At 40.9% G+C, this 26,602-nt stretch overlaps 1 protein-coding gene across 1 annotated transcript in view; it reads right to left on the bottom strand.

The window, feature by feature from the left end:
• LIN28B (lin-28 RNA binding posttranscriptional regulator B) overlaps window positions 1-26,311 on the bottom strand; it is a 178,739-nt gene extending 152,428 nt beyond the window's left edge. Inside the window, exons 1-2 of the mRNA XM_088460505.1 lie at window positions 26,165-26,311; window positions 25,306-25,490 (exon numbers count right to left, since the gene is read on the bottom strand). Of these exons, the coding sequence (XP_088316631.1) occupies window positions 25,306-25,490; window positions 26,165-26,174 (195 nt within the window). The 5' untranslated portion in view covers window positions 26,175-26,311. The remainder of the gene's footprint in view (window positions 1-25,305; window positions 25,491-26,164) is intronic.
• Window positions 26,312-26,602: the final 291 nt, after the last annotated feature.

The raw sequence follows: 26,602 nt of genomic DNA, 5'->3' as shown, positions 1-26,602 counted from the left end.
CTACGGGGTGAGCCGGAAGGCGGAGTTCATGAGTGAGCTCCAGCCAGCTCACTCCGTGGACGACGTAGCAGCCAATGAGAGTTCTGACAGACTATCATCGGCTGCTATAGCAAACATACAGCCCACGCTGGCGGCTACGTGTATGTTACTCTGTAGTGTGGACCGCGCTCGCGGTCTGCACTACAGGGCCTGGGGCTTGCTGAAAATCTGGACGCCACGGCGACCTGGCCCCGGGTATTGTCGAGCCCTGTTCTAGGCAGAAGCCCTCCCTTGAATAACTCGGGTTATGCAAATACAGGGGAGATTCATTACAAACAGAGACCACTATAAAGGCATTCAGTTTAGTGTAGTAACCAGTGAATTATACAATATTTGAGTATACGATTTTATTTTGCACAATATATGTTAGTTTATGCTTTGTTTTGCGTTGCAATTCCTCTGAAATGGGCTTACATGATTTTATGCGCTGCTTAACTCAGCTCTGTCCACCTTTACCTGTCACAAACTGCTCTCGTGACTAGGAAATTTACTGTAAGGAGATCCTCAGGACTCCAGCACACACCTACTACAGGCTACAAATCGGACTAGACCCTTCCCCAACAGAGTCACTCACTTACACACAACTCAGCTGCCACCATCAACTGTATAAAGCCAGTAGAATGTCTGCAACTTATTTAAACACTAGCACAAAAGGTTAACACTTCACACAATGGTATTTAAAGGGTTAACAGTCAAGCAATCAACTTCTAAACAGGCAATGAATTGGTTTCGACAAGCAATAAGGACATTATTATTGAATGGGGATTTTATATACGAAAAAAGTACAATACTTACAGATTATAAAAGCAATTAGTAAAAAGATGTCATAATACAGCAAAACAAACTTACATACCAGTTGTATATCTGTGCTAGGAGAAATTGGTTTGTAAGAGCGGACAGCTCATCAATGTGATTGATTTCCCCAAACGTCTGACAATTTGCTATTTGATACACAGAATATTTAAACATTTTTCACTCAGAGAGCTCTAAATACTAATATCAGGGAGAGAATGTCCTCTCGGGGTGAATCATAGTTGAACCAAAAAAATTCCAAAATGTTATGCCAGTCATATCTTCTCTTGGACATTACACAGAGACATAACATCCACTTTAATCAATCGGGAATAACTTCACGCACATTTACATATCAAATATGATAGATCATTAAGACCCATTCAGGAACATATGTAATTACTGTAGGTTCCCTATGCATCATTATCTAGTTATCTATAACTAGTGCACCTTGTACCCTTTTGGTCCTGTAACCTAATTTGGTACCCAGATTTCTGAAAACATGAAGTTTGAATATACTGTATATAACAAAATGTATTTGCCTATGCCAAAAATAGAAAGGCAACAATGTGCAAAAGTTTTAGGCAGGTGTGGAATAGATGCTGCAAAGTAAGAATGCTTTCAAAAATAAAACTGTTAATAGTTTATTTTTTATCAATGAGCAAAAATAATGAACAGAACAAAAATCTAGAAAAAAAAAAAAAATATCAATATTTGGTGTGACCATCCTTTTTGTAGGAATATAAGTCAGGTGTATGATTAACCAGTCATACCAAACAGGTGATAATGATCATCATTTCATGTGTAGGTTGAATGCAGGAGACACCAGATGCATATCCAGCAGATCAGTGCAACGTTCTTTAACTTCCATGGGATATGGGAGCAGACCTACCAGAGTGTCCCTGTTAATACTATAACGACACCGGACACAGCACCTCACCTGGGCTTGTGGAATCGCTAATTGGACCCTGGAGAACTGGCAACAGGTGGCGTTGTCTTTTGTGTCACCGTTTCAGGCTTTGGGGGTGGCGCAAACCCCATGTGGACATGGAACCCAGTTGCCAGCAAGACACCATGCAGGTTGGTGGTGGTTCCATAATGGTGAGGGGTGTGTTTACGTGGCATGGGTTGGGTCCGCTGGCCCTCTAGGTCACTGATCGGTAACCACTACATTACATTGCTTGATGACCATTTGCAGCCCTTTATGGACTTCATGTACCCCCACAATGATGGAATATTCAAGCAGGATAGTGAACAGTGTGATTGGTAGCAAGTTGTCCAGAATTGGTTCGAGCAGCATTCTGGAGAGTTCTGACGAATGATGTGGCCACCACATTTGCCCACCATGAAAACAACTGAGCATTATTGGGACTTGGTGGAGAGGTCTATTCGCACCCAGGATCATGCATCTACAAAATATCAAGGAGCTGTGGGTAGCTATCCAGACGGCATGGGTCAACCTCTCCTCAGGGGTCTTCTGCCCACTTGTGGAATCGATGCCACGTCGAGTCGCTGCCAACAATGGCCAGCACTCCAATATAAAAGAACAAATGGCCCAGTGCAACTCCTGGTCCTTGAAAAAAGATGTAGTAAACGTCTGAAACGTTGGTCTATTCATATTCAACCGTGTGCTGTGATCATTTCTTCTTGAAGTCCCTGGAGTGCTGCCTATACTATTGCCATATTATATTATAATATATTAAAAAAATATATATTTTTTTAAATTTATTTATATGGCACCACAAGTGTTCCGCTGCGCCTTACAAAGTACATAAACAAATTGTTGACATGCAACTTACAGAACAATACAATACAGGACCAGGACATGGATAATATACATTGCTACATTAGCAACCATAACACCCAAATAAGCAACAGAGCATAAGCAACCAAGTGTTAGGCGCCCTAGTGGTGAGTAAGAAGTAGATGAAACTAAAGTAGGGAGAAGCACAAGAGGGTAGAGGGCCCTGCTCGTAAGAGCTTACATTCTAAAAGGAGGTTTGACACAGATGGGGTAAATGGGGAGGAAAGAGCATGTAGCAGGGAGTTAGAATGACAGCTGGAAGGCTTTGATGAAGTAGTGGGTCTTGAGAGCCCGTTTGAATGATTGCAATGAAGTGGAGAGTCTGATGGGGAGTGGGAGAAAGTTCCAGAGGTGGGGAGCAGTGCGGGCAAAATCTTGGAGGCGGGAGTGGGAGGAAGTAATCAGTTGGCATGAAAGGCGGCGTGCATTAGTTGAATGAATAGAGCGGAGAGAAGAGTGATAGGAGATGAGATCAGAGATGTATATGGGAGAAGATTGGGTAAGAGCTTTGTAAGCGAGCGAGAGAACCTTAAATTGGGTTCTAAAAGGTAAGTGGAGCCAGTGGAGGGCTTGTAGGAAAGGGGAGGCAGATGTAGAGCGTTTCGAGAGGAAGATGAGCCATGCAGCAGCAATAAGGATAGACTGGAGAGGAGAGAGCTGGGATTTGGGGAGGCCAGACAGGAGAAGGTTAAAGTAGTCCAATTTGGAGATGACCAGTGAGTGTATTAGGGTTTAAGTAGCATCTTGGGTGAGATAGGGTATGATCTTGGAAATATTTTTGAGATGGAAACGACAGGACTGCGAAAGGTTCTGGATATGTGGTTTGAAGGAGAGGGAGGAGTCCAGAATAACTACAAGACAGCGCACCTTGGGACTAGATGAGATAGTTATGCCATCAATTGAGAAAGAAATAGCGGGAAGTGAGGTTATGTGGGAGGGTGGGAAGACGACCAGCTCTGTCTTAGACATATTAAGTTTAAGAAATCGCTGGGACATCCAGGAAGAGAAAGCAGAGAGACAGTTGGAGATACGAGTCAGAAGAGAGGGGGAGAAATCAGGGGAGGAAAGGTAGATTTGAGTATCATCAGCGTAGAGAAGATAATGGAGGTCAAAAGAGCTGATTAGTTCACCTAGAGAGGAAGTATAGAGGGAGAATAGGAGAGGTCCAAGAACAGAACCTTGGGGAACACCTACTGTAAGAGGCTGTGGAGGGTGAAGAGGAGTCATGAGTGGAAACATACATACATACATACATACATACATACATACATACATACAGAGTTCATCTCAGAAAATGTTTCCAGCCGGGTGTCATCAAGAAGTAGCCGAGTGGGGGCATTCGCATTAATAAAAGGTTTTAAATCCTGACCTTATAATGATTTAAACTTGAAATAACAATTTATATACTGATACTGTCCCCACTTGCAGGCTACACAGAATATATTTTTTATACAGCTCTACAGATACTGGCCCCTCTTGCAGGCTCTCTTTAATCAGTTCAGGTGACTGTTCCAGCCTCTCCCCTGACCCAATGCCACGTCCCCTGCCTGGCACCTCCCCGAATGCCGCCTCCCCTGCCTGGCACCTCCCCCGCCCCAATGCGCCGTGTCCCTTCACTAACATGTTCTTATTGCCGGCGGACACGGAGCCTCCAATGTCAAGAACGTGACGTCGGCGCAGCTCGACGCCGTATCCAGCATCCGTCGACAAGGACACATTGAGGGTGACCGGGAATGCGAACCATTGGAGCGGGAGGAGTGCCAGGCAGTAGGCTTTTTCTGCCGGCCGATGCGCCCGCAGAAAACAGCCTGGGGAGGACGAGAAAGAGAGAAATATAGAGAGATATAGATATGTACACACACTACTCCAAAAAGACTCAAGGCACTTTCAAGAAGTCATGAACATAATACAGGGGGTTAGATATGTAGTAAATACAAAAATCTATGAACAGAATAGAATTGAGCCAGTTGTTTTGGGCCATAAATTCCAATGATTATTCATCCTACAAGAGGGCAGACATATTGACCGCACTACACATGTTACACTGGGCGGTATAGGCAATGTCTGGACAAGATAGCATGTAAATACATAACACTAAAGAGATACACAATCTTTACAAAATAATCAGATCCATGCAATGGTCATCTAACCCACAAGAGAAAACTACATAGGTAACAGTGCGTAAGATAAGCAATATATGGAAGACATAAGAGTGAGACAAGAGACAACCAATAAGATATCCCTTGAAATAACAGTTCCATAAATAATGTCTTGGGTTCTAACAGTGATCTTCATGAGAAAATACAAAACCTTAAACAAGCTCCTTCCATAGAAACCACATTATAGGATCTAATTACACACCAATTTTTTTGAGGAGGAGCAGATACATTTTGAAAAAGCAAGCCACCTTATATTGGACATGATTATTTTTATATTATATTTTAGATTAAATAAAGAGAAATTAAAAAAAATGTTTTTAAAAATGGAAAATAAACCCAAAACATGCACAGACAACACATTTTGAAGATAGTAATCTTTAGCAGTTATCAGATAGTTTTGCGGTTTAGAACCAAAGCAAAAAAAAAAAAAAAAAAAGAAAAAACTACATTTCACATTGTGTGGCATTGTGAAATAAGGGCAGCACTTGAAATGACATTTTCTTAATTTTGGTTCCTTGTCAGTTCCCTTTCCTTTCTTGAAATTTAAAATAACTTTGCTACTTTTTTTTTTTTAAACTTCATTTTTATTGTACAAGAAACAGAGAATACTACTCAGTGGCACTGCACTTCAAAGCTGCAAAAGGTATGTAACGAGTCACCAACTCCTGAAAATGCAAAACATAAAAACACAACCTCACTTACGCTTATGAATTTAGTCCCGAAAGTTCTCACATGTATTCTTAATTCCAACAACATAGTACTTGTGTATAAAGGTATCTTTGGGTTGTCAAAAGCGTAGTATCACTACATCAGATAGAAACTCATCCACCAATGTTAAATTAAAGAGATCAAAAAACAAGGCAGTTACCAAGTTTAGAATATAATCCAAAACTTGGATATGTTTAATAACTTAGATGAAACCCTACCATCAATGATGGTCTGATGCTCATCTCTGTATCCTTATCAGAACAAACCCGGGTATGGACAAAAACACAGAGGTAGCAATTGTAGATGGTAGGGAAACCACACAAATAAAAGATGCATCATAGATACCTATACCAATATTGTTATTATTCATACAATTCTGATAGGAACAAAGCACTTCACAGTCCAAAAATCCAGGGCAAAAACGGAGAAGAAAAGCCCATGAAATATGTAATCTCTACTTTTAAAATTACTAACAGGAGCTAACCTGCAGTAAGGGGACAACATACAAAATATATAATCTATACATTTAAGATCGCTAACAGGAACCAACCTGCAGAAAGAATTACATATAGCACTTACCGCTATTCACTCTAGCATGCCAATTCGTGGCTACCATGCTGTTCAAGTTGAATAAAGTTTTATAGGGCAATGACATCGGGACAGTCACGTGTCATGACCACCATTCACTGCGGCCCACACGTTACTTTGGTTGCTAGGCAGCGATCGGGAACGCCATGTCCCATTTGCGTGTGTGAGCCAGAATACAAATAAAGTTTTGTTGTAAAAAAACTTTATGCGCTCACACACAGACGCCTTCCGTGTATTTAAACACTTCATCCTTCTTAATTATACTGGAGATGATCAGGTAAATGGAGAAATAAATTAATTATTTGAAGGACTCTTAATAAATCTTTTTCTCGATCAATTTCTTGGAACTTAGGGCCTGATTCAGAGCCGGACGCTATTTGCGCTCGCTCGTTCAGAAAAAGGGGCCTGCTATTTAAATTGAGCGCTCGCTCTTTGCGGTCTGTTGACGCCTCTATGTCTGAGCGAGCGAACGAAACATGCGCTTGCTATTTTGTAAAGACGCCCCCTGGCCGCTCGCATCCTACGTCATCTCCGCTATTTATTTGATTAATCGAGTACATCGAAAGGCATCTCAACTGCTCGCAGTGCTTGTGGTAGGATTTTCCTACCGCAATCATGCGAACAGTTCAGGCTAAGAAACAACCAATTGACGTGGTCGATGACGCTGCTTTGTTAATTATGCACACCCTTAAAACGCCCGTTTTGACCTTTTGGCACGCCTGAGTTTGGATCACCACTCCCCGTTTTCAAGCACCTTCCCCTGTTACCACCCACAAACGCCTCATCCTGTCACTCAAATTAGCAGGCACTCGCTATTTTGCGAGCGCTCGATTTCCGACCGCAATGACTGGTTGGCGCATGCGCATTACGACCCATACGCATATGTGCGAACATCGCTCGGAGCGAACGAGCGGCCGCTTACGAGCAGCTCTGAATCAGGCCCTTAGTGTGGAGACAGAGCTGTTGTTGGTAAAAAACTACATGTCCACATGGACACCTGCATCACAACACAAACTCCACCCTACATGTTCCAAATAGAAGCCCTCTACACACATAAACCCATCACATCATGTGCTGATACCCAATATTTACACTCAGTCCCAACAAACAACCCAAATTTTGGGCACGATTCTATTCTATGCGATGTGAATAGCGCCAGGAGTGAGCTCCCGGAGCTATTCAATACAACGCGCTGCCAAGTCAGACTATGATTTCTTCTCGCATCCCCCCGGGGATGAGAGCAGAAATCCGACAAAAGTCCCGGCGCGAGGCTGTTTTCTGCCCTTAGTGCCGGGAAAACAGCATCACGCCGGGAAGTTAGGTCGGGGAATGCCCGTTATCACTCCTTAAACAGAGTGTTTAGTCGCGAGAAGGTGCATTCTCCGACTAAACACCGCGCACAATTGAATAGCTCCGGGAGCTATCTCCCAGTGCTATTCACATTGCATAGAATAGATTCGTGCCCATAGAGTACATATATGTGTAACAGAGCTTAAATGTACTGATGAAATTATAAATATGTAACACATATAGAAAAAACAACTATATAGAAAAAAAACAAAAATAATTCTTATATTACAATGAGGATAGGTTATATACATATGGTTCACATAAAACATACAAAATCTCACAGAAACCATCTGATTTCAAACTCATGGTTCAGACAATTGGTTTTCAATGTCTTAAAATCGTGAATGAAACGCATTTCCGTTTTAGCTAAGCTGATATCCCTATCTTTAATACGCCAACTTTCTTTAATGTGTGCAATACCAAAAAATCTATTTATACCTTTGATTGAGCTCTTATGTTTATCTTTGAAATGCAATGAGAAAGGATGGTTTTCATATCCATTAGTAATATTTCGGACATGTTCCGCTAATCTAGTTTTAAGAGGCCTTTTTGTCTTTCCAATATATACTTAGTTGCAAGTGCACTCTATGGCATATACAACACAGCATGTATGGCATGTAATGAAATCTTTTACTGTAAAAATTCTTCCCCTTAGTAGTAAATTCCATGATCTTGGACTGGACTTCATTTTTTTTTTTTTTTTAAATGCACAAATTGGTCATTTACAGCATTTTAAGAGCACAACATATATTTCTTTGGGACAATAATAGACATCTATACAGTTTCCCAAAAATTATTATTTTTTCAAGGTACAAGCTGTTCCAATTTTTGCAAACCATTTTTTCAATTGCATAGAGCGTGAATCGGGAGCGTACATACCCACGTTAATGAAAAAATGCTTGTGATGGCCGCAATAAATTTTGCCGCAAAAATCTTCTGGCCAATTGGATATGCCCACAAGAGTGGAAATAAAAAAGACTACAGGTTGAGTCTCCCATATCCAGGGCCGCAACTAGGGGGGCTAGAGGTGCACGTGCACCGGAATGCAGGGGGTGAAAAAGGGCTGACTCACCGTGGCTTGGGGGCTGCAGATTCAGAAAACGGCCATTCAAGAATGGCCGCTGCCAAGGAGGAGACAGATGCTAGAGGTCCTTACTGGACCTCTAGCGTCTGTCTCCTCCTTGTCGGCAACAATTTTGGATGCCCATTTTCAGCAGATTCCATGCGGACTAGCCGTCCGCATGGACTCTGCTGAATAGGGCCATCCAAAAATGGCCGCCACCAAGGAGGAGACAGTCAAGTACAGATCCCAGGCAGTCCAGGGTCAGCAGGGTTGGTGTGAGCCTGCCGAGGCTCCGTGTGGCTTGGTGGGGGCTCCCACAAGCCTTAATTCGGCCCTGATGATTTTGTCCCACTTAGTAACAAGGACCTATACTTGATTAAAGGGCTGAGAGATTACAGTATAAAACTTTGCCACTGTTCACATTATGGTTGGAATATATCCAGTGCACCAGCTGAGTACATATATTAGTGGCCATCAGACCAGGGAATGGCATTTTATTGGGCATTGCACTGTAATTATTGTCTGTGTTATGTGTGAAGGAAACCACATAAAAGAAAATCACAAGGGCTATTTATGCCGACCCTGGTGTGATAGAGGCTACTGAAACAATTGAAGGCAGACCAAATTTCCACAAGTAGTGGCAACTATGCTACTTTCAGAGGTCCATGGGTATTGGGATCCGTGCTGAAAAATGAATCATACAAAACACAAAATTGACGTTCTTCTTTTGCTTATTCCTTCTGCTGCTTGGCTTTTTGATATCTTCTATCTTGTCTGTCTTCAGCATTATTTTATCAACATTCTACTGTACCTGCGTGAGTGACAGTTACTCGGAAACATGAAGTGGCTAGGAACATATTTTAACATTCCTATTGGCTGAAGCTTCAGCCAGAGTGAGTTTACAGGTGAGATAGTCTTTATATGTAAATAACAGAGGTACCTATTTAAACTTCACTAAACTAAGCCACCTTTTGCCATAAAATGCTGGGAAGGCAGGAATCTGAGTTTGGCATATGAAGGACCATCCAAATTATTCCTTCATTTGTAAAGCCCCAAGTGAATATAAACCTACTTTATGTGGCATACCAACTAAGTAGACCACACTGTAAAGCCCCAAGTGAATATAAACTTGCTGTATGTGGCATAAGACCACACTACTAAACATTAAAGCCACTACAAAATGAGTTTGCCAGGGACAGGCAGCTTAGGCACTCACTCCCTCCTGTGTGCATTGACAACTCAAGAGAGTAATGTACTTGTTGCTAATGGGATGTAATTAACATGCCACCGTAAGGGATGCCGGCAGTTGAAATCCTGACGCCGGAATCCCGACATGGGTTGAGATGCTGACATCGAAATCCCGACAGCCTGCATCCCAAACGTAGGTATAGCGGGTAAGTATAGTTTTACGCCGGGAGGGGGGGGGGGGGGTTAGATTTAGGCACCAACGGGGGGATTAGGGTCAGGCTGTGGCAACACAGGGGGGGGGGGGAGGGGGGGCCTGAGTAGTGAGGTTTAGGTACTATCAGGGAAGGTTAGGATGCAGGAAGGGAGGGTTAGTATACTTACGGAGTCCCTGTTGGCATGCTGAGCATTGGGATGCCGCTGTCGGCCTTTTGACGGGCGGCATCCTGACCGCCAGTATGTCGTATCACACCAGTTGCTAACACAGATAGTGACTGGACAGCAGTACACAGGTTTTTAGCACCCCTTTTCATCCATCAGCTATGGACAAGCAGCAGTTAAAGCATGTGTCCTAGTTTATACCTGGATGTTAAACACTGTACAGACTGTTCAACGATTTTGAGATCTCACAGTATTGTCATGCAAATTACTATACTACTTAATAGCCAATGCTTTCTCCTGTATGTAGGGATTACCCTGCTCATGTGTTCCACATATGAACCTTGTTTAATAAAATGATTTAAGGTGACCCTATATTGAGACACTCAGAATGAGTTGGATCATATCAGGGCTGGACAAATTCTAGCAGCCAGGTAGCCAAAGCACCTAACAAATGACTGCTGGAGAGTGACTTCTAGGATTTTTTTTTTCACACAGCCATCAATTGATCTGTCCTGCTGACACCTAGGGGGCCATTCCAAATCTTGCAAATGGCCGCAATGTGCCTTTCTGCAGCAGGACATCTGACAAACATCACTAATTTTCCCTTGCACCCCACAGAGTGCATGAAAACTAGTGATGTGACCTAATATGAAAATGTGTGCGCAGGTGAACATTAGAGTGATGTTCAACGGCACTTTGCCTGAAACTGAATAGTCTTCCCAAGTATTGACTAGCAAGTTTAAAGTGGCTGCATGCGACAACAGGTAAATCGACTCATGCACAGAGCGATTCATGCTCAGTTTACCGATCTAATCGCTTAACTGCGTAAATAACGGCATTGTATACATCCTTGAATCAGGCCCATTGTCCAGCCTGACTGGAAGAGATACAAAAAATCCTTCTCCGGCAAGGCTTTACGCATAGCACTGACATGTAAACTGTGTTAGCCATCAGGCTACGCTTATCATAGTTTTATAAATTGCTGTACATCGCAGTACCGTGGAGAACAAGGGGACTGCAGTTCTCAGCATTACATTATTTAGCCGATATTACTGGTGAGATTTCCTGCGTTTTGGCTGTTGCTAAACCAAATGTAAGATTTTCTTAATCATGCAGAGCAGTTTCCACATAAATTAAAGATTGATAAATAGGTCCCTTAGATTACATTCAAAGATTTCCAAAGCCATGGATAATATAGTATGATTCACATACAGCACTCTCAAAAGCATAAGCTACTGTTATTGCATATTTTGGTTGCATCTGAAGTTTGTTTAGAGATACATTCTGCAGTGTGAATCTCAAATACTCTAGCTTGTCAACTGTCCTGTATGGTTTAAGGTTTATATAGGGAAGACCAGAGTATGCAGTACCAAAAGAGGTGGTGGGGAAGAGGGACAAAATAAAATAGAGGAGGGGTAGGAGGAGGCACCCTGAGACGCTGAAGGGAAGCCAGCAAAAGTGCCTACAGCATATTTTGTTCAGCTTCAGTGAAGTAGCATTTCCTTATCGCCAGTAGAGAACAAAAATGAGCTTCATGAAAAGTCTTCCCAGGTCAATTTAAAACATTAAAGGGCAGTCTTGAAGAGGATATAGTAACCATTATCTTCATAATGCAGGAATTTATTGTACAGCAAAGAATGCCTATTTTGAAGGTCGATTACACATTATAGTATATTAAAAATGAGCATCACCTAGCAGAGATGCAGCTACTGAATCAAAGTTTAGAGCAATTGCTATTGCTTAGCCATTAAACAATTTAGCAGTTATTCTGTATACCTACCTATATAACATATTCTATAATGCCTGTACTACTTACATTTTCTGTCCCTGCATAATTCAAACACTTCAACATAAATACAAAAAGCAAAAAACAACAAAGAACAACCACCACCTCCAAGGGATAATAGTCTCTCTCACTAATGTCCACAGGTTCAACAGAAACCAAACACAAAAATAGTTTGCCTGCAATACTACAATAAATAAATTAAAAACACAAATCCATTTTTATCAATTGCAAAGCTGTCCATCTTTTAGCAACTAAAGCACAGCAATAAAGACATGCATACTGAGATGGATTTTTATATAGGACACACGTAAGTAAATTTTACACCAAATCAGCAATTTCCATATGCAATATAGAATTAACTTTACTAAGAAATGTAGTTTATTTTTTAAATTCTTACCATACACTAGAAGTAATAGTGAAAACATAAAATCAACCCTTAGCAGAAGGATTCTATAACAAAAGAGCCAATAAATTTAAAGCAATTTTGTGGACCTAAAAAAAGCTGTACCACAAACTCATAAGAATGTATCTGTTCACAAGAACCTTACTCTCAAGTGCAGAGTAAGACAGGGAAAGGTTAATCACTAAACCACGTTTTTACATGTTACATGCAAAGTGTAGGCTTGATATGTTGTTGCTTTGTTAAAGTTGGGAGTGTTTATCACCACAACTCCATAGCAAGGATCCCAGCCCCCATCAGAAGCTTGGTGGGTGGGACCCCTCCCCCACTGTAGTTGCTATGCGAGTTCTGAGAAAATATGGTAACGTTCACTATGCTCAAAAGAAAAGCTAGTAACATAGTAACTGAAGTTGACTGTGACTGCAAAGTGTTTCACCTCCTGTGCCTCCTTTATTAATTATAATCATAGGTAACTGAAGTTGACTGTGACTGCAAAGTGTTTCACCTCCTGTGCCTCCTTTATTAATTATAATCATAGGTAACTGAAGTTGACTGTGACTGCAAAGTGTTTCACCTCCTGTGCCTCCTTTATTAATTATAATCATAGGTAACTGAAGTTGACTGTGACTGCAAAGTGTTTCACCTCCTGTGCCTCCTTTATTAATTATAATCATAGGTAACTGAAGTTGACTGTGACTGCAAAGTGTTTCACCTCCTGTGCCTCCTTTATTAATTATAATCATAGGTAACTGAAGTTGACTGTGACTGCAAAGTGTTTCACCTCCTGTGCCTCCTTTATTAATTATAATCATAGGTAACTAGCTTATTCTTTACTGAATCCTTATGCTTTTGTTTCTAATGCCTTATGATTTGTAATAGTTACATTGTTTTAAGGATTCTCTCAGTTTATTGACTAAAGTGAATGCTTGATTTATTTGTAGCCTTAGATGTATGGTATGTGGTCATTGTTGACTTAAGCCATTTTTATTGCTAGCTTTCTCTGGCTGGCCAATTGGGGGTTTTCATTAATTAGTGTCCACACTTGCCTGCTTCCCTGTATAAGTGTCAGTAGTTTGGCTGGGGAAGCCTTGGCTGGGTGCAGCTTTTTTTCTAAGTGCAGTTTTTTAAGTGCATAACTAGCGTTAGACCTGCGTTAAACCGAGGAAAAACAGAAGGAGAAAAAAGGTCCATCACGCAACAAACCCCAACAATCTAAAGACTCAGACTACAACTGGACTCCCTGTACAATCACGGCAAGAACACTTCTAATGCTATTCATAATGCTGGCCTACTGATTCTAGCATACAATTCAATGCTTATCGTACTTTTCCCCATGTCAGTTTATATCTATCAACTTTGAAACACTGTCCTTTATCTCAGCTCTCTTGCCTAGCCTCACATCCTCTGTCTGCTTACAATCTGCGTTATTTTTCACATTCTGCACACTTTAGAACCCCACTTTTATTTCTCCCTATAACAATCTTGTTAATCTGCATACATATTGATACACTGTTCTTTGATACGTCACTGTTTTCTTACTTGCATTCCTACAAATCTCTTGCACTCATATCTCATTTAAATTTCCAAATTTCTTTCCTCTTGTTTACTTATAAACACCATGACAAGGTTTTCGTCAACTCCCTCCTTCCCTCTGTCTCTACCTAATCCTCTGTTCTGCCCCCTGCTTCCACCTTTATCCTTTCCCCCTTATCTCTTCCACCTCCTCCTCCCCTTCTCCCCCCTCCTCTGTCTGCCTACTCTTCACTCCTCACCCATTACTCCACTTTCTTCCTGTTCTACCCCCCCTCTGTCCTACTACCCCACCACCAAACCCTCCTCCTACACTCCTCTCCCTGTCACTTCACCCCACTGCCATCCACATCTCCCTCCCTGCCCACCTCCTATTGGTTCCCTTTCCAGCTCAGGTGCCCGCACCATCACTAAACTCTATTCATATCGGTCCCCCAAATTAATCTCACCTCCACGTTACAGCAACCCGGACAATCTCATTCACATCTCCCCCACAAATGCTATCTCTCTATCCTGTGCCCTCTGGAACGCCAGGTCAGTCTGTAATAAACTGGTCCCCACCCATGACCTTTTTATCTCCAACTCTCTGAATCTCCTAGCCATCACTGAAACTTGGATCTCACCCTCTGACACCACTTCTCCTGCTGCTCTATCCTCTGGGGGCTTTGCCTTCTCCCACACCCCCCGGCCTGGGGGTCGCCATGGTGGTGGAGTTGGGGTCCTTCTATCCACCAGTTACTCATACCAGCTAATACCCTCTGAACCATCCCTTACATTCCCCACATTTGAGGTTCATGCTATACGACTCTTCCAACCAGTAAACCTCAGAGTAGCTGTCATTTACCGTCCCCCTGGCTCTCCCTCCAAATTCCTTGACAACTTCGCTTCCTGGCTCCCTCACTTTCTCTCCTCAGATCTTCCCTCCATTATCCTAGGTGATTTTAATATTCCTATTGACATTCCCACAGAATCCTCTGCAGCTAAACTCCTTACCCTCACCTCTTCATTTGGTCTCGCCCAATGGACCTCCTCACCCTCCCATGTGAGTGGGCACTCACTTGACCTGGTCTTTACGCACCGTTGTGATATTTCTGATTACTCCAATTGCCCATTCCCCCTCTCTGACCATCACCTTCTCTCTTTTAACCTATCCCTCTCTCCTTGCCCTCCTCTAACTCCTAAGGCTACCATTACTAAGCGTAATATTGAGGCTATTGACACTGTTGCTTTTTCCTCCCTGCTGGACTCTCTTCTCTCCCCTATCATTTCTCTCTCCTGTCCTGAACAAGCTACTTCCCTGTACAATTCCTCCCTTGCTTCTGCTCTTGATTCTGTTGCTCCAGCAATAACCACTCACCCTCGCAGATCCACACCACAACCCTGGCATTCCAAATGCACCAGATACCTACAAAAGTGTTCAAGAATTGCGGAGCGTCAGTGGAGAAAGTCACGCTCTAAGGCTGACTTCCTCCATTTCAAATTTATTCTCTCCTCCTACAGTGCTTCCCTGTCTCTCTCCAAACAAACATATTTCAAGAACCTCATCTCCTCCCAGTCCTCAAACCCCCGGCGTCTCTTTGCCACTTTCAACTCCCTACTCTGCCCTTCCCCTCCTTGCCTTCCCTCCTCGCTCTCTGCCCTCGACTTTGCCACCTACTTTACATCTAAAATTGACTCCATACGTGAGGACATCATATCCCATCAGACCCTTAGCACTCCTCTCCCTCCTTGCCCTTACCACCCCTCCCCTTCTGTCTCACCAACTCTGACATCCTTCTCCCCTGCTTCTGGAGAGGAAGTCTTGGCCCTCATCCGGTCCTCCCCTCCTTCCACCTCCCCTCTTGACCCTATCCCTTCCCGTCTCCTCTCCCACTTGTCTCCTTCTGCCTGTTCCCATCTGGCTCACCTCCTTAATCTTTCCCTATCATCTGGCACTGTCCCTTCTGCATTCAAACATGCTCTTGTCTCCCCCATTCTTAAAAAACCTACCCTTGATCCTAACATACTTTCAAACTATCGACCCATCTCTCTTCTCCCTTTTGCTTCCAAACTCCTTGAGCGTATTGTCTACAACCGCCTTACCACCTTTCTTTCCTCCCACTCCCTCCTTGACTCATTTCAATCTGGCTTCCGATCTCTCCACTCCACGGAAACTGCCCTCACGAAAGTCAGCAACGACCTCCTTGCTGCCAAATCCAAGGGTCACTACTCTCTGCTCATTCTCCTTGACCTCTCTGCTGCATTTGACACTGTAGACCACCCTCTCCTCCTGCAAATCCTTTACTCTCTCGGTTTACGTGAAACTGCCCTCTCCTGGCTTTCCTCCTACCTCTCTGATCGTTCCTTCGCTGTGTCCTCTCATGACTCCTCTTCCCCTCCACTTCCACTAAAGGTAGGAGTTCCCCAAGGTTCTGTTCTTGGACCTCTCCTTTTCTCCCTATATACATCCTCTTTAGGTGAACTCATTAACTCCTTTGACCTCCAATATCATCTCTATGCAGATGATACTCAAATTTACCTTTCCACCCCTGAGCTCACCCCTGAGCTCCTTACCCGTATCTCCAACTGTCTCTCTGCTGTCTCTTCGTGGATGTCCCAGCGCTTTCTTAAACTTAACATGTCTAAGACTGAGCTGATCATCTTCCCACCCTCTTCCACTACATCACTTTCCACAATTTCGTTATCTATTGATGGCACAACTATCTCCTCTAGCCCCAAAGTGCGCTGTCTTGGAGTTATCCTAGACTCCTCCCTCTCCTTTAAACCGCACATTCAGCACATCTCGCAGTCCTGCCGTTTTCACCTAAAAAATATCTCCAGGATTAGACCCTTCCTCACCCAGGATGCCACTAAAACCCTCATCCACTCACTGGTCATATCCAGATTGGACTACTGTAACCTTCTCCTAGCTGGCCTCCCAGTCTCTCACCTCTCTCCACTACAATCTGTTCTCAATGCTGCTGCTCGGCTCATCTTCCTCTCCAGACGTTCTATATCTGCTTCCCCTCTCCTTCAAGCCCTACACTGGCTCCCCTTCCCCTTCAGATGCCAATTCAAGGTTCTTACATTCACCTACAAAGCCCTCACCAAATCCTCTCCCGCATACATTTCTGACCTTCTCTCCCTTCACACTCCCACCCGCCCACTTCGCTCAACTAATGCATGCCGCCTCTCTTGCCAACTGATTACTTCCTCCCACTCCCGCATCCGAGATTTTGCCCGTGCTGCTCCCTACCTTTGGAATGCTCTCCCTCTCCCTATCAGACTCTCCACCTCTCTACAAATCTTCAAACGGGCTCTCAAGACCCACTACTTCATCAAGGCCTTCCAGCACTCCTCCTAACCCACCTCATGCTCTTTCCTTCCTATCTTCCCCTTCTGTGTCACGCCTGTCTGTCTGCCCCTCCCCTTAGAATGTAAGCTCTCATGAGCAGGGACCTCTTCCCTCATGTGCTTCTCTTTACATTTTCTTCTACTCTCTACTCCCCATTAGGGCACCTAACACGGGACCGCCAACTCCCGGCAGCTTATTGTGAGTGCTTTAATCACTATTTCAGCAATGTATATAAGTTGTGTCCCTGTCCTGCACTGTAATGTACTGTAAGTTACTTGTTTCTTGTTCACTTATTAGTTCTATGTACTATGTAAGGCGCTGCGGAACACTTGTGGCGCCATATAAATAAAGGATAATAATAATAATAATAATAATATGAAATTGAACCAGTACTTCATTATTTCACATGCCAGCAACAATGGTCAGTATCTTTTTTTGCTTCTATGTTTTCTCTTTACACATGCAAGTTCTTATTTCTTAACCAATTTAATTTTAATCTAGAATAGATGAGTACACCAACATGCAATCGCACATTTATACCATTTGTCTGCAAATATGTGTGTGTAAACCAAACCTGTGTATCTTTTCCTTATTAAAAGAGATACATAAACTACAAATGTTTAAACATTTACTGTACTAATATTATGCTTAAGGCACAAAACAGCCATTATGAATGTCAAATCTTAAAGCAAGGCAGCCCCATGTCAAATATTATTGACAGTGTCATATTACATATTCAAAATGAGCCATCTCAACCATATTTGTTTCCAGGAAGGGGGGGGGGGGGTTTGCCTTCTGATTCATCCTATGATTCACCTTCAACCCTATCTGTGACTCATTGGAGGGAAATCACATGACCAGAACACTGAACGTGAGAGGACTGTTTTCTATCCAGAGTGGGGGACCCCTTTCTGCAGGAGAAACAAAAGCTTGGTATTAGCTGTCCAGGGCCATTCATGGGTGGGGCTTGCATGCCAAAAAAGCTGTAATGGGCTGAGGTTAATCTTAATGGAGGCCCCACTTTAACCTCCTGAATGCATAAAAAATGTGAAAACTGCAAATAACCTCCCCCACCAGGTTTCCTGCCCCAGTAGTACTTACAATGACAAATTTTAATTCTAGAACTTTAATCCACAATACAAAAGCCATTACTGAATGTCAAACATCACACATGGATAATATTTATTACAAATCACAGAGAGATTTGGTGTGTGATATATAAGTTTGAAGCTACATGGCCAATAAGCAGTGTCCAATAACTGCAGTGATGGGTGGTCCCTTTGCTCTGTGATTCTTTGGTGTACATTGTTTGGGACTATAGATAACAAAGTGTTAAGAGTACACTTTAAGTAAAAGGTAGATTAAAAAGTGTTTACAGCTAGATCTAAACACGCTTTACCTTTGATACAAACCATTTTCAATGTTCAGCATAAATATAAATCAAATCTTAAAGTATAAAACAAATGTTAACTCTTCTCAAGCACTAGATATTAAAACATAATATAGAAACAGAAATAGGCAGTTTATTAAAAAAAAACAACACACACCCAAACAGGGAAAACTTTTTTTTTTTAATTAAAAAAAGACAGGGAACTCAGAACTGTTCGAAAGCTATCCTGCTATTTCTAGTCCTAAGTCATTGATCACAATTGGAGCATAAAAAAATGCATGGAGGAGAAGAGGATCTTCAGGACAGCAAGGCAGCAATAATAGGCCTATCCTAGACAAAATAAGTTTAATAGTACCTAAGGAAGTGGTAAGCAAAGAACAACTATGACCCTTATTTCCCCAGTTTGATCAAGAGAGTCTGCAACCTGAGCCAAAGGGTACAAATTCCTCCCATTCAAAGCATCTTCAATGGAGTGGGGGGAAGGAATGTTAACCCGTTTGCTGCTTAAGAGAAAGGAACAAATAGGTTTCACCAGAAATAGAGGACATATCTTTGTGATCAGATGAAGATCATCAATGGAATATTAGATGTTTCTATTTGCATTAAGTCAGTACATTATTTGAATGAAAGTGAGCAGTTATGTGACGCACACAGCTATAATATTTCAATCAACTGTATTTTTCTGCTTCAAAGTTGGAAATACACTTCCATAATTAAATGGGAAAAAAATAAAAACTTAGACAAGTCAATGGGCACAATTTAATTAGACAATTATATATTTTCTCTATTTACCAAGATGATGCAGTATACTGGAAAAAGTGTTCAGATTCTCTTTTATTGTGAGCCAGTAATAAATACACAATTTAAGTGCTTCTAATGTTTACAATTCTCAATACTCAAGTTTTTCAGATCTAACATGTACAGCTATATATGAAATTATGGTCTGTAAGTATAGGCTTACAACTATACAAGCACTGAGATATTGGTTAATGAAAAAAAATAAAAATTAAGCTTTTCTTGGGTTTTCTACATTTAACACATCCATGTCATGAAAATCAAAGCATATAGAAGCTGTTTGCTATGTATGAAATCTAGATTCTTGCAAATGGAAAAATCAGCTTAAAAACTAAACAGGGTTTCAGTATTTTATTTTAACAGAAAACACATTTGATTTAAAAGGCTCAAAACAAAAAAAAAATTAACTGATATTATAGATTACAACAAAAGTTGTAGAAGTTAGGTTTTCATTGGACTAAATTCCTCGAAATTTTTAGAATTATAAAATTACTTGATCATAAAATTGAGTGTTTTTGGTCTTAATATAGTATGGTCAGTCCAATTTAAAACTAAGAGGACTCAAATTAATTTGGATCATAAGCTCGAATTCTGTTATTTTTGATAGTTGACCTAAAAGAGCAGGTAGCAAACAATTGAAATTTAAAGTTCCAAGAAGACATGTATGAATTGTTTTTTTAATTTCTTCAAATAAAAGAAAAAATAAAAAAAAGTTGGGGAGGGACAAAATACAAGATAAAAAGGGTAATGCTAAAATATATATTTTTATTTTTATTTTATTTTTTTTAAAGCAGCAGTAGGAAGTGCATGCAGTCTTGCTTATCCAAAGACACACACAATCAATATCTGCATCTCAAGTAGTGTACAATAGAAAATCAAAGATGATAGATTGTTCGCTTTATCAAACAACGCAGATCAGTGAAAATGGCATCTAAAAACACAGGAGATTACTTCTCAAAAAAGGAACCTGCAGTACAAAAAGGTGCACATATGTAATGCACTCAGGACTTAGCACTTAAAAATAAAAGGGGTGTTGTCATGATAAAGTAGAACATTTTTTTTTTCAGAGGCAGATTGAAAAAATATATATAAAAAAAACAAAAACAAAAAAAACCACGTCTTTTTAGAAAAGCAAATGGAGAAATCAGACTTGTTTCACTGGACAAATCTATCTAGTGCATGTAAATGCATATTTTAATTTCAATTGACATCACATTATTGGAATAAAAAGTCTAATTCTGCATAACCTCAATTGTTAAAATAACAAGACTAAAAAGTATAGTATTGCCAGAATACATACTTACATTTACCATGGATCATACATACGTTTCTTCAAATAATGAGCTATAAGTAGTAAACATGGCTTTACAAAAAAAAAATAAAAAAAAAAATTAAACTTTATCCATGTGAATTACTTATGCTGGGCATACACTATACAATTATCTGTCCAATCTGTCTGGTGGGAAGGAAAATCTTGTCCATTTTCAAGTGTTTGGGAGCAAATTTCTATTGTTATTTGCTCCCATACATTACCAGGTTTTCATTCCAACCAGCCAGATTGGACAGATAATTGCATAGTGTATGCCCAGCATTAGTTTCTGGATGTCAGAATGATTCAGTAAATTACAAACCCCCACCACTCATCCAACTAACATAAAAACAGGGAGGAACATATAAAAAGATGTTTTAAACCTTTACATTTCAAATTTGTTTACAGATGGACAATTTTGTAGTGAATGGGACAATGCAATCTTTCAGGACATAGACCAATCTGGAAAAACAATAAAATGTATGCATGCTATTAAAATCATGATTATGTTAATTTGTAAAATTTTTTCTTTTATACAGCCCATAATTAACAAACTACCACCCTTTATCTTCACAAGCTTGCAAACATTAAAATTATGATCAATAATGTTAAGTCACATGGAAACAATATAATGAAATTAATAACAGCAATCAAACGTCAACAGGCGATTTAGTGGCTTGGACAGATTACATTTTTACATACCATGTAAAAATTATTTTTGATCAAACAGAGCTCTCATAGTGGGACAGTAAGATCGAAGACATATTTAGCCAGTGTTAATCAATTTTATAACAGTCACAACAACAAAATGTAAATTCTCCCACACTTTCACTGAAATGAAGATGCTTGACATTAAGGTAAACTTAATTTTCCTCTACTTCCAGCCATTTTAGGCTCAGAAATCCCCCCTATCCCACACACACATCCCAGTAAATTCCACTGATGTACAGAAGGAAAATGCTTACCTTAATATTTCTACTTCTGTTAAGCTACAGATATCAGACAAACACTACATATCATCCAAGATTTGAGGTTTAAAGATCCTTTAATGCTTACAGCTATTATTCTTGCAACATGCCCTGTTTTAGAGCACAATGTCTGTCTGCGGCCACATTCACTTAATAGCAATGAATAGCAAGGCATTTATAAAAAATAAAATATGTTTTATTAATGCTTTACTATACATACAAAATGGCAATTACAACAGCAATTTTCATAATAACTTTACACTGACATAATATGGCTTATCTTTGCATCTAGTATAATGGAAAGATTTTACATAAATACATTCTTTACTTAAAAAAAATTGCTTAGCTACATTGATTCCACATTGGATCTAAAATAAGAAAAGAAAAACACAAAGTACCACATGCTACCACAATAAAGCAGAAAACTCAGCAACATATCACACAAAGTGCAATAGAACATACAGTGATAGTACATACTGCAATGACATCTTATAGGTGTAGCAACTCACAGTGGGCTGAGTCTTGATTCTCATTGGAGGATGCAAATTTGTTGAGACTATACCAAAAACTCATAGCAGAACCGATACAAGGTACACAATATTTTTTTAAATAACAGAATTAAGTGACACAAAGTATGCAGTTAACATTTAACACCTTTAAATGAGACATTAAACAATTATTTAGAAAGTGGCAATACCAATTAGAAGTGCAACTAGAGAGTGTTAATTTGTTATAACAAAGGGTGAAGGTGGGAACGAGTCCATTATATACAGCAGGTTCACAACAAATAGTAATGGTACTATGGTGCTCAAGTGAAAGCCAAGTAGATGCAAGACAGAATTAAAACAAAGGCAGAAATTTAAAGTATGCTACATTGTATTATTAGAGAGCTTATATGTATATCATATACTGCTTTGAATTGATGTGTAAATGATTTAAAAGACCAATAGGAAAATATAATTTTTATAAACTGGAAAAAGTAATGAAGATGTATACTTTTAAATGTAGCTCCGTCATGAACTACTAAGAAAAAAAGCTATGCATAACAGCAGGAGTGCAAAATAGTATCAATAACAAAGCAACAATATAAACAACAAAACAAGTATTTTCATATCAGAATATTTGATCATACTTTGAAATATACTTCAGTATATTGTTTCAGTTTAATAAATGCCCCACAATTACAAATACATTTTTTTTTAAAAGTTTAGAAATATACAATTACACAAAGAAGCTTTTTACCCTTTTCATTTTATTCATCTATAAACTAAATTTATGAGATCGTAAAAAGCTATTTAACGACCTAAGGGAGGTTCAAATGAAAAGGGGGGGACTAGGAGAGCGATAGCAATCAGATATGACAATAATTTAGGCAACTGGATTCCAAGGAGAAAAAACAATTACACACACAACCAAGCTATAGGCATATTCAAATTAGGTTAATAGTAGTAAGCAAAAAATAAAAATAACAGAATAGGAAGCCGAATAAAGATAAACACTTCCACAAAAATAAGCACCTACATATTTTATTTTACACCTTTTATTTGTTGAAAGAGACAAATGTGAGTGCTGGGCCTTAGGGCAGGCTATCCAGCAAAGAGCAGAGATGTCCCCATGTGACCCATCAAGCTCCATGTCACCAGAGCTTTGTTTCTTTCGGGCTGAACCATGGCCCCAATCAAAGCAACCATAAGGGCATATTGGGGAAAATATAGGCGGTGTAAGGAGTCATCAGTTTCATTGATCGAAATAAAATGAATAATTTTTAGAAAAACAAATATAATTATGTTTGCAGTACATCAATATTACAAAATAAAGAGCAAATGAAAGACAATGCTTACATATGAAGTAACAACCTAGAATTCTCCAACCTTGCTGGTAGACGTGTTTTAACAATATAGTATAGCTTAAAGAATAGCTTGTGAATGATTTTCCCAATCAATATGCCATCTAAAATGTAATTGTTTGGGTCAGGGTCCTTATGAAAAGATGCTAATCTGAATTTCTTTGGAAGCAAGAAACAACCATTCTGTTAAACTACCCTATTTACCATTAAATTTATATAAAATGCAGAATGCAAAAAGTGAGTATAGGACCAGCAAACCAGATGTCCAGGAACCAGTCAATATGTGAAAAACACAAAAATGATGCTATACTTAGCTTCTCTATTTCTAATGTGCACTTTTAGGTGATAATCCAAATGCAAAACTATTACAGCTGGAAATAAGCCTGATCTGCTTAATGTAGTACCAGAGATTTTACACAAAAATGTAAGAAAAGTACAAAACACATAATAGAAAAATTATAAACATGAACTGCCTCTGGCCACATGCTGTCTTGACTTCAGTGCCCTTAAAGAGACGGGCTAATACTCCCATGAGACTTCCTGCTGTTCACAACCAGAATAAAGGCAGCATGGCCCTTTTATAATGTGGCCATTAACTTTGTGATTATTTGGCCCTTGTATTTATGTTAGGTCCATTTAAATATCATGATCAAACATAGAAGATTTATGCAGACATCCAGCATTATTGATCTCAGCTGAAACTGTGTAGCAAATACTGAATGTGATTAAACAACCAGCAAACATGATGGTGGAGTTACACTTGGTGTTAATAAGCTAATTACTTCAATTTAAGGTACAGTGGTTAAAGTAAACCTAATATTAACTATTAAATGATTGTTTACTATCTCTACCTACCCAATAAAACTGTATTCGAAATTAACATGTTTATCTTCAGAATGCAATATCCACACACTAAGATAAGAGGGCAGCACAGAGGAGCAATGATTAGCCATGGAGTTTGTATGTTCTCCTCATATTTGCATGGGTTTCCTACCACATAAACATACTGGTAAGTTAATTGCATATGTCTATGTACATGTGGTAGGGAATATAGGCCCCCATTTATCATAGATATTAAACACCAGTGCAATTTTTCATTTAGCATCACCATGATACAAACGAAAAAATGTACTGGTATTTAACAAAACTTACCCCACCGGAGAGGTCCCGCGAAGTCCTCGGCGAGGTCCTCCACTGGGCTGCTGGCAGCTTAACGCTGCCAGCGCTGGGCTCGTGTTATGCGCATGTGCGGCAGTCCGTCTGCGCATGTGCATGACGCGGGGACTCGGCAGTGCCTAGAAGGCTTCGCTGAAGCTGGAAAGGCACCGCCGGGTCTCCATTGTCAGCAATGGGGCCCGCATCGCTCTTGCCATCTAAAAGGTGGTGGGAACGATGCTTGACAAACGGCAGTAGTCTTAGATTACTGCTGTTTGTTAAATACAGAAACATGGCATAACCCCTTTAGGGCTAACTAAAGGGGTTATGCCATGTTTCTGTATTTAACAAACAGCGGTAATCTGACTACTGCTGTTTGTCAAGCATCGCTCCCACCATGATAAAAGGGGGCAATAGAGTGTAAGCTCCAGTGGGGCAGGGACTGATGTGAAAGACTACATGTTCTCTAAAGCTATGCGTAATATGTGGATGACATTTAACACCAGTTAATAAATAAGTATATTATGAGCTAGGTACCCAAGTGGTGAAGATGTGGAAAGATGTCCAATGTAAACATTACTCTCCCAGTTCAATAAAGGAAGTCCAGCAAATAAAAGAATAACAGATAATCTATCTTCCTGGAACTGAAAGGGTCAAAGTGGGTGGTTTGTCTATCTCCTAGTGGGTGGTTATAAAGTAGGGGGAGGAAGAGGGGCGACTTACTTGGTGTACGAAAACATCTACCGGGTTCTCAAAGGGACTTCCCTCTCGGCTGGTCATAGAGATGAAACCGAATCCCATCCGCACATTGAACCATTTGCAGTGGCCTGCACCACGCAGGATCTGGGTGTCCTCCTCCTCCTCTGCCAGCTTCTCCTGCTCCTCTCCGCCACCTTTGTCAGACCCTCCTGGGTGATAGATAAAAAGGAAATGATGATGCAAAATATGAACAGCAATTAGGCAGAATAAGGCGACGTACCTATAGCATATTCTTCACCCCTGACGGTCCCCTGCCTGTGCGCTGCACGCATCCTATCGCCCCGGCCGTCTAGAAGCCTGTTTATTTATAAATACATGTGCTCGCAAAGCACGGACTGCGCGTAATCAGCACTACATGGTCGTGATCGTTGTTTTGCTCCATCCACTATTAGCAGAAAAGGTAAATGAAAGCACTTGTAAGCACGTCATTTGTGCAAGGCGCCGTGAGGAAAGTGAAGCGAGGTCTGGGGACTATTGCACAACAACTTGTTATTGCACATGATCTCTGATTGTTTAGACATCTCCTACACGTTACTAGGAAAAACCGGGACAGGTGGGGGTATTTGTTCTCAAGGTTAAGTGTAGAAAAAAGGCGACTTCGGCCACAACAGCCATTCAAACAAAAGCCTCCCCCCTATCCTCGGTCCCTGACTCCCGGCACCCGGGCTGCACGCCTTATATTCTAGCAGGATCAGCAGCCCGACGTGAGTAAGGTTATAGGCACTTCCCTCCCCCTTCTTATGCCCCTCTCTCGGCCGACTCAAAAGCACCGATTGTCTAGAAGATAAACCTTGCAGAAAAAAAGAGAAAACAGGCAATGCACCTTCAGCCATGATGCCTGCTGCTCCAGGAACGAGAGATGAAAAGTTTCCTTTCTGATGGGGGTGATCTGCTGCATCAATGTAACATCCTGATTTGGAGCGAACCCAAATTTAGCTCGCATGGTCTAGCGTGCTCTCCCTCTTGTGCTGCTCCCTTCCCCGTGCTGCTCGCTCCCCGGCCCCCTCACGCACACGTGACTGTGACAATTACATGCCTCCTTGCTACTAATCCCAGCACGGATCCTGGAGGGGCCGGCAGGAGCTGCGCTCAGCCAATCGCCGCTGCGTCCCAGGCTGCTGCTACGGAAATCATTTATGAATGAATCTACAAACACGCCTGTGACCAGCCTCGCACATACACACACACATCGCCGCATGTCAGCGCCCCGGCACAGGGCCACGTCCCTGCCTCTGTACCAGGGGCTCGCATGTCTGACTCC

Source organism: Taudactylus pleione, unplaced genomic scaffold (genome assembly GCF_031769625.1).
Source record: "Taudactylus pleione unplaced genomic scaffold, aTauple2 ptg000046l, whole genome shotgun sequence".
Classification (NCBI taxonomy): Eukaryota; Metazoa; Chordata; class Amphibia; order Anura; family Myobatrachidae; genus Taudactylus; species Taudactylus pleione.
The sequence above is the reverse complement of the archived record's forward strand: the minus strand, read 5'-3'. Positions and strand labels throughout refer to the sequence as shown.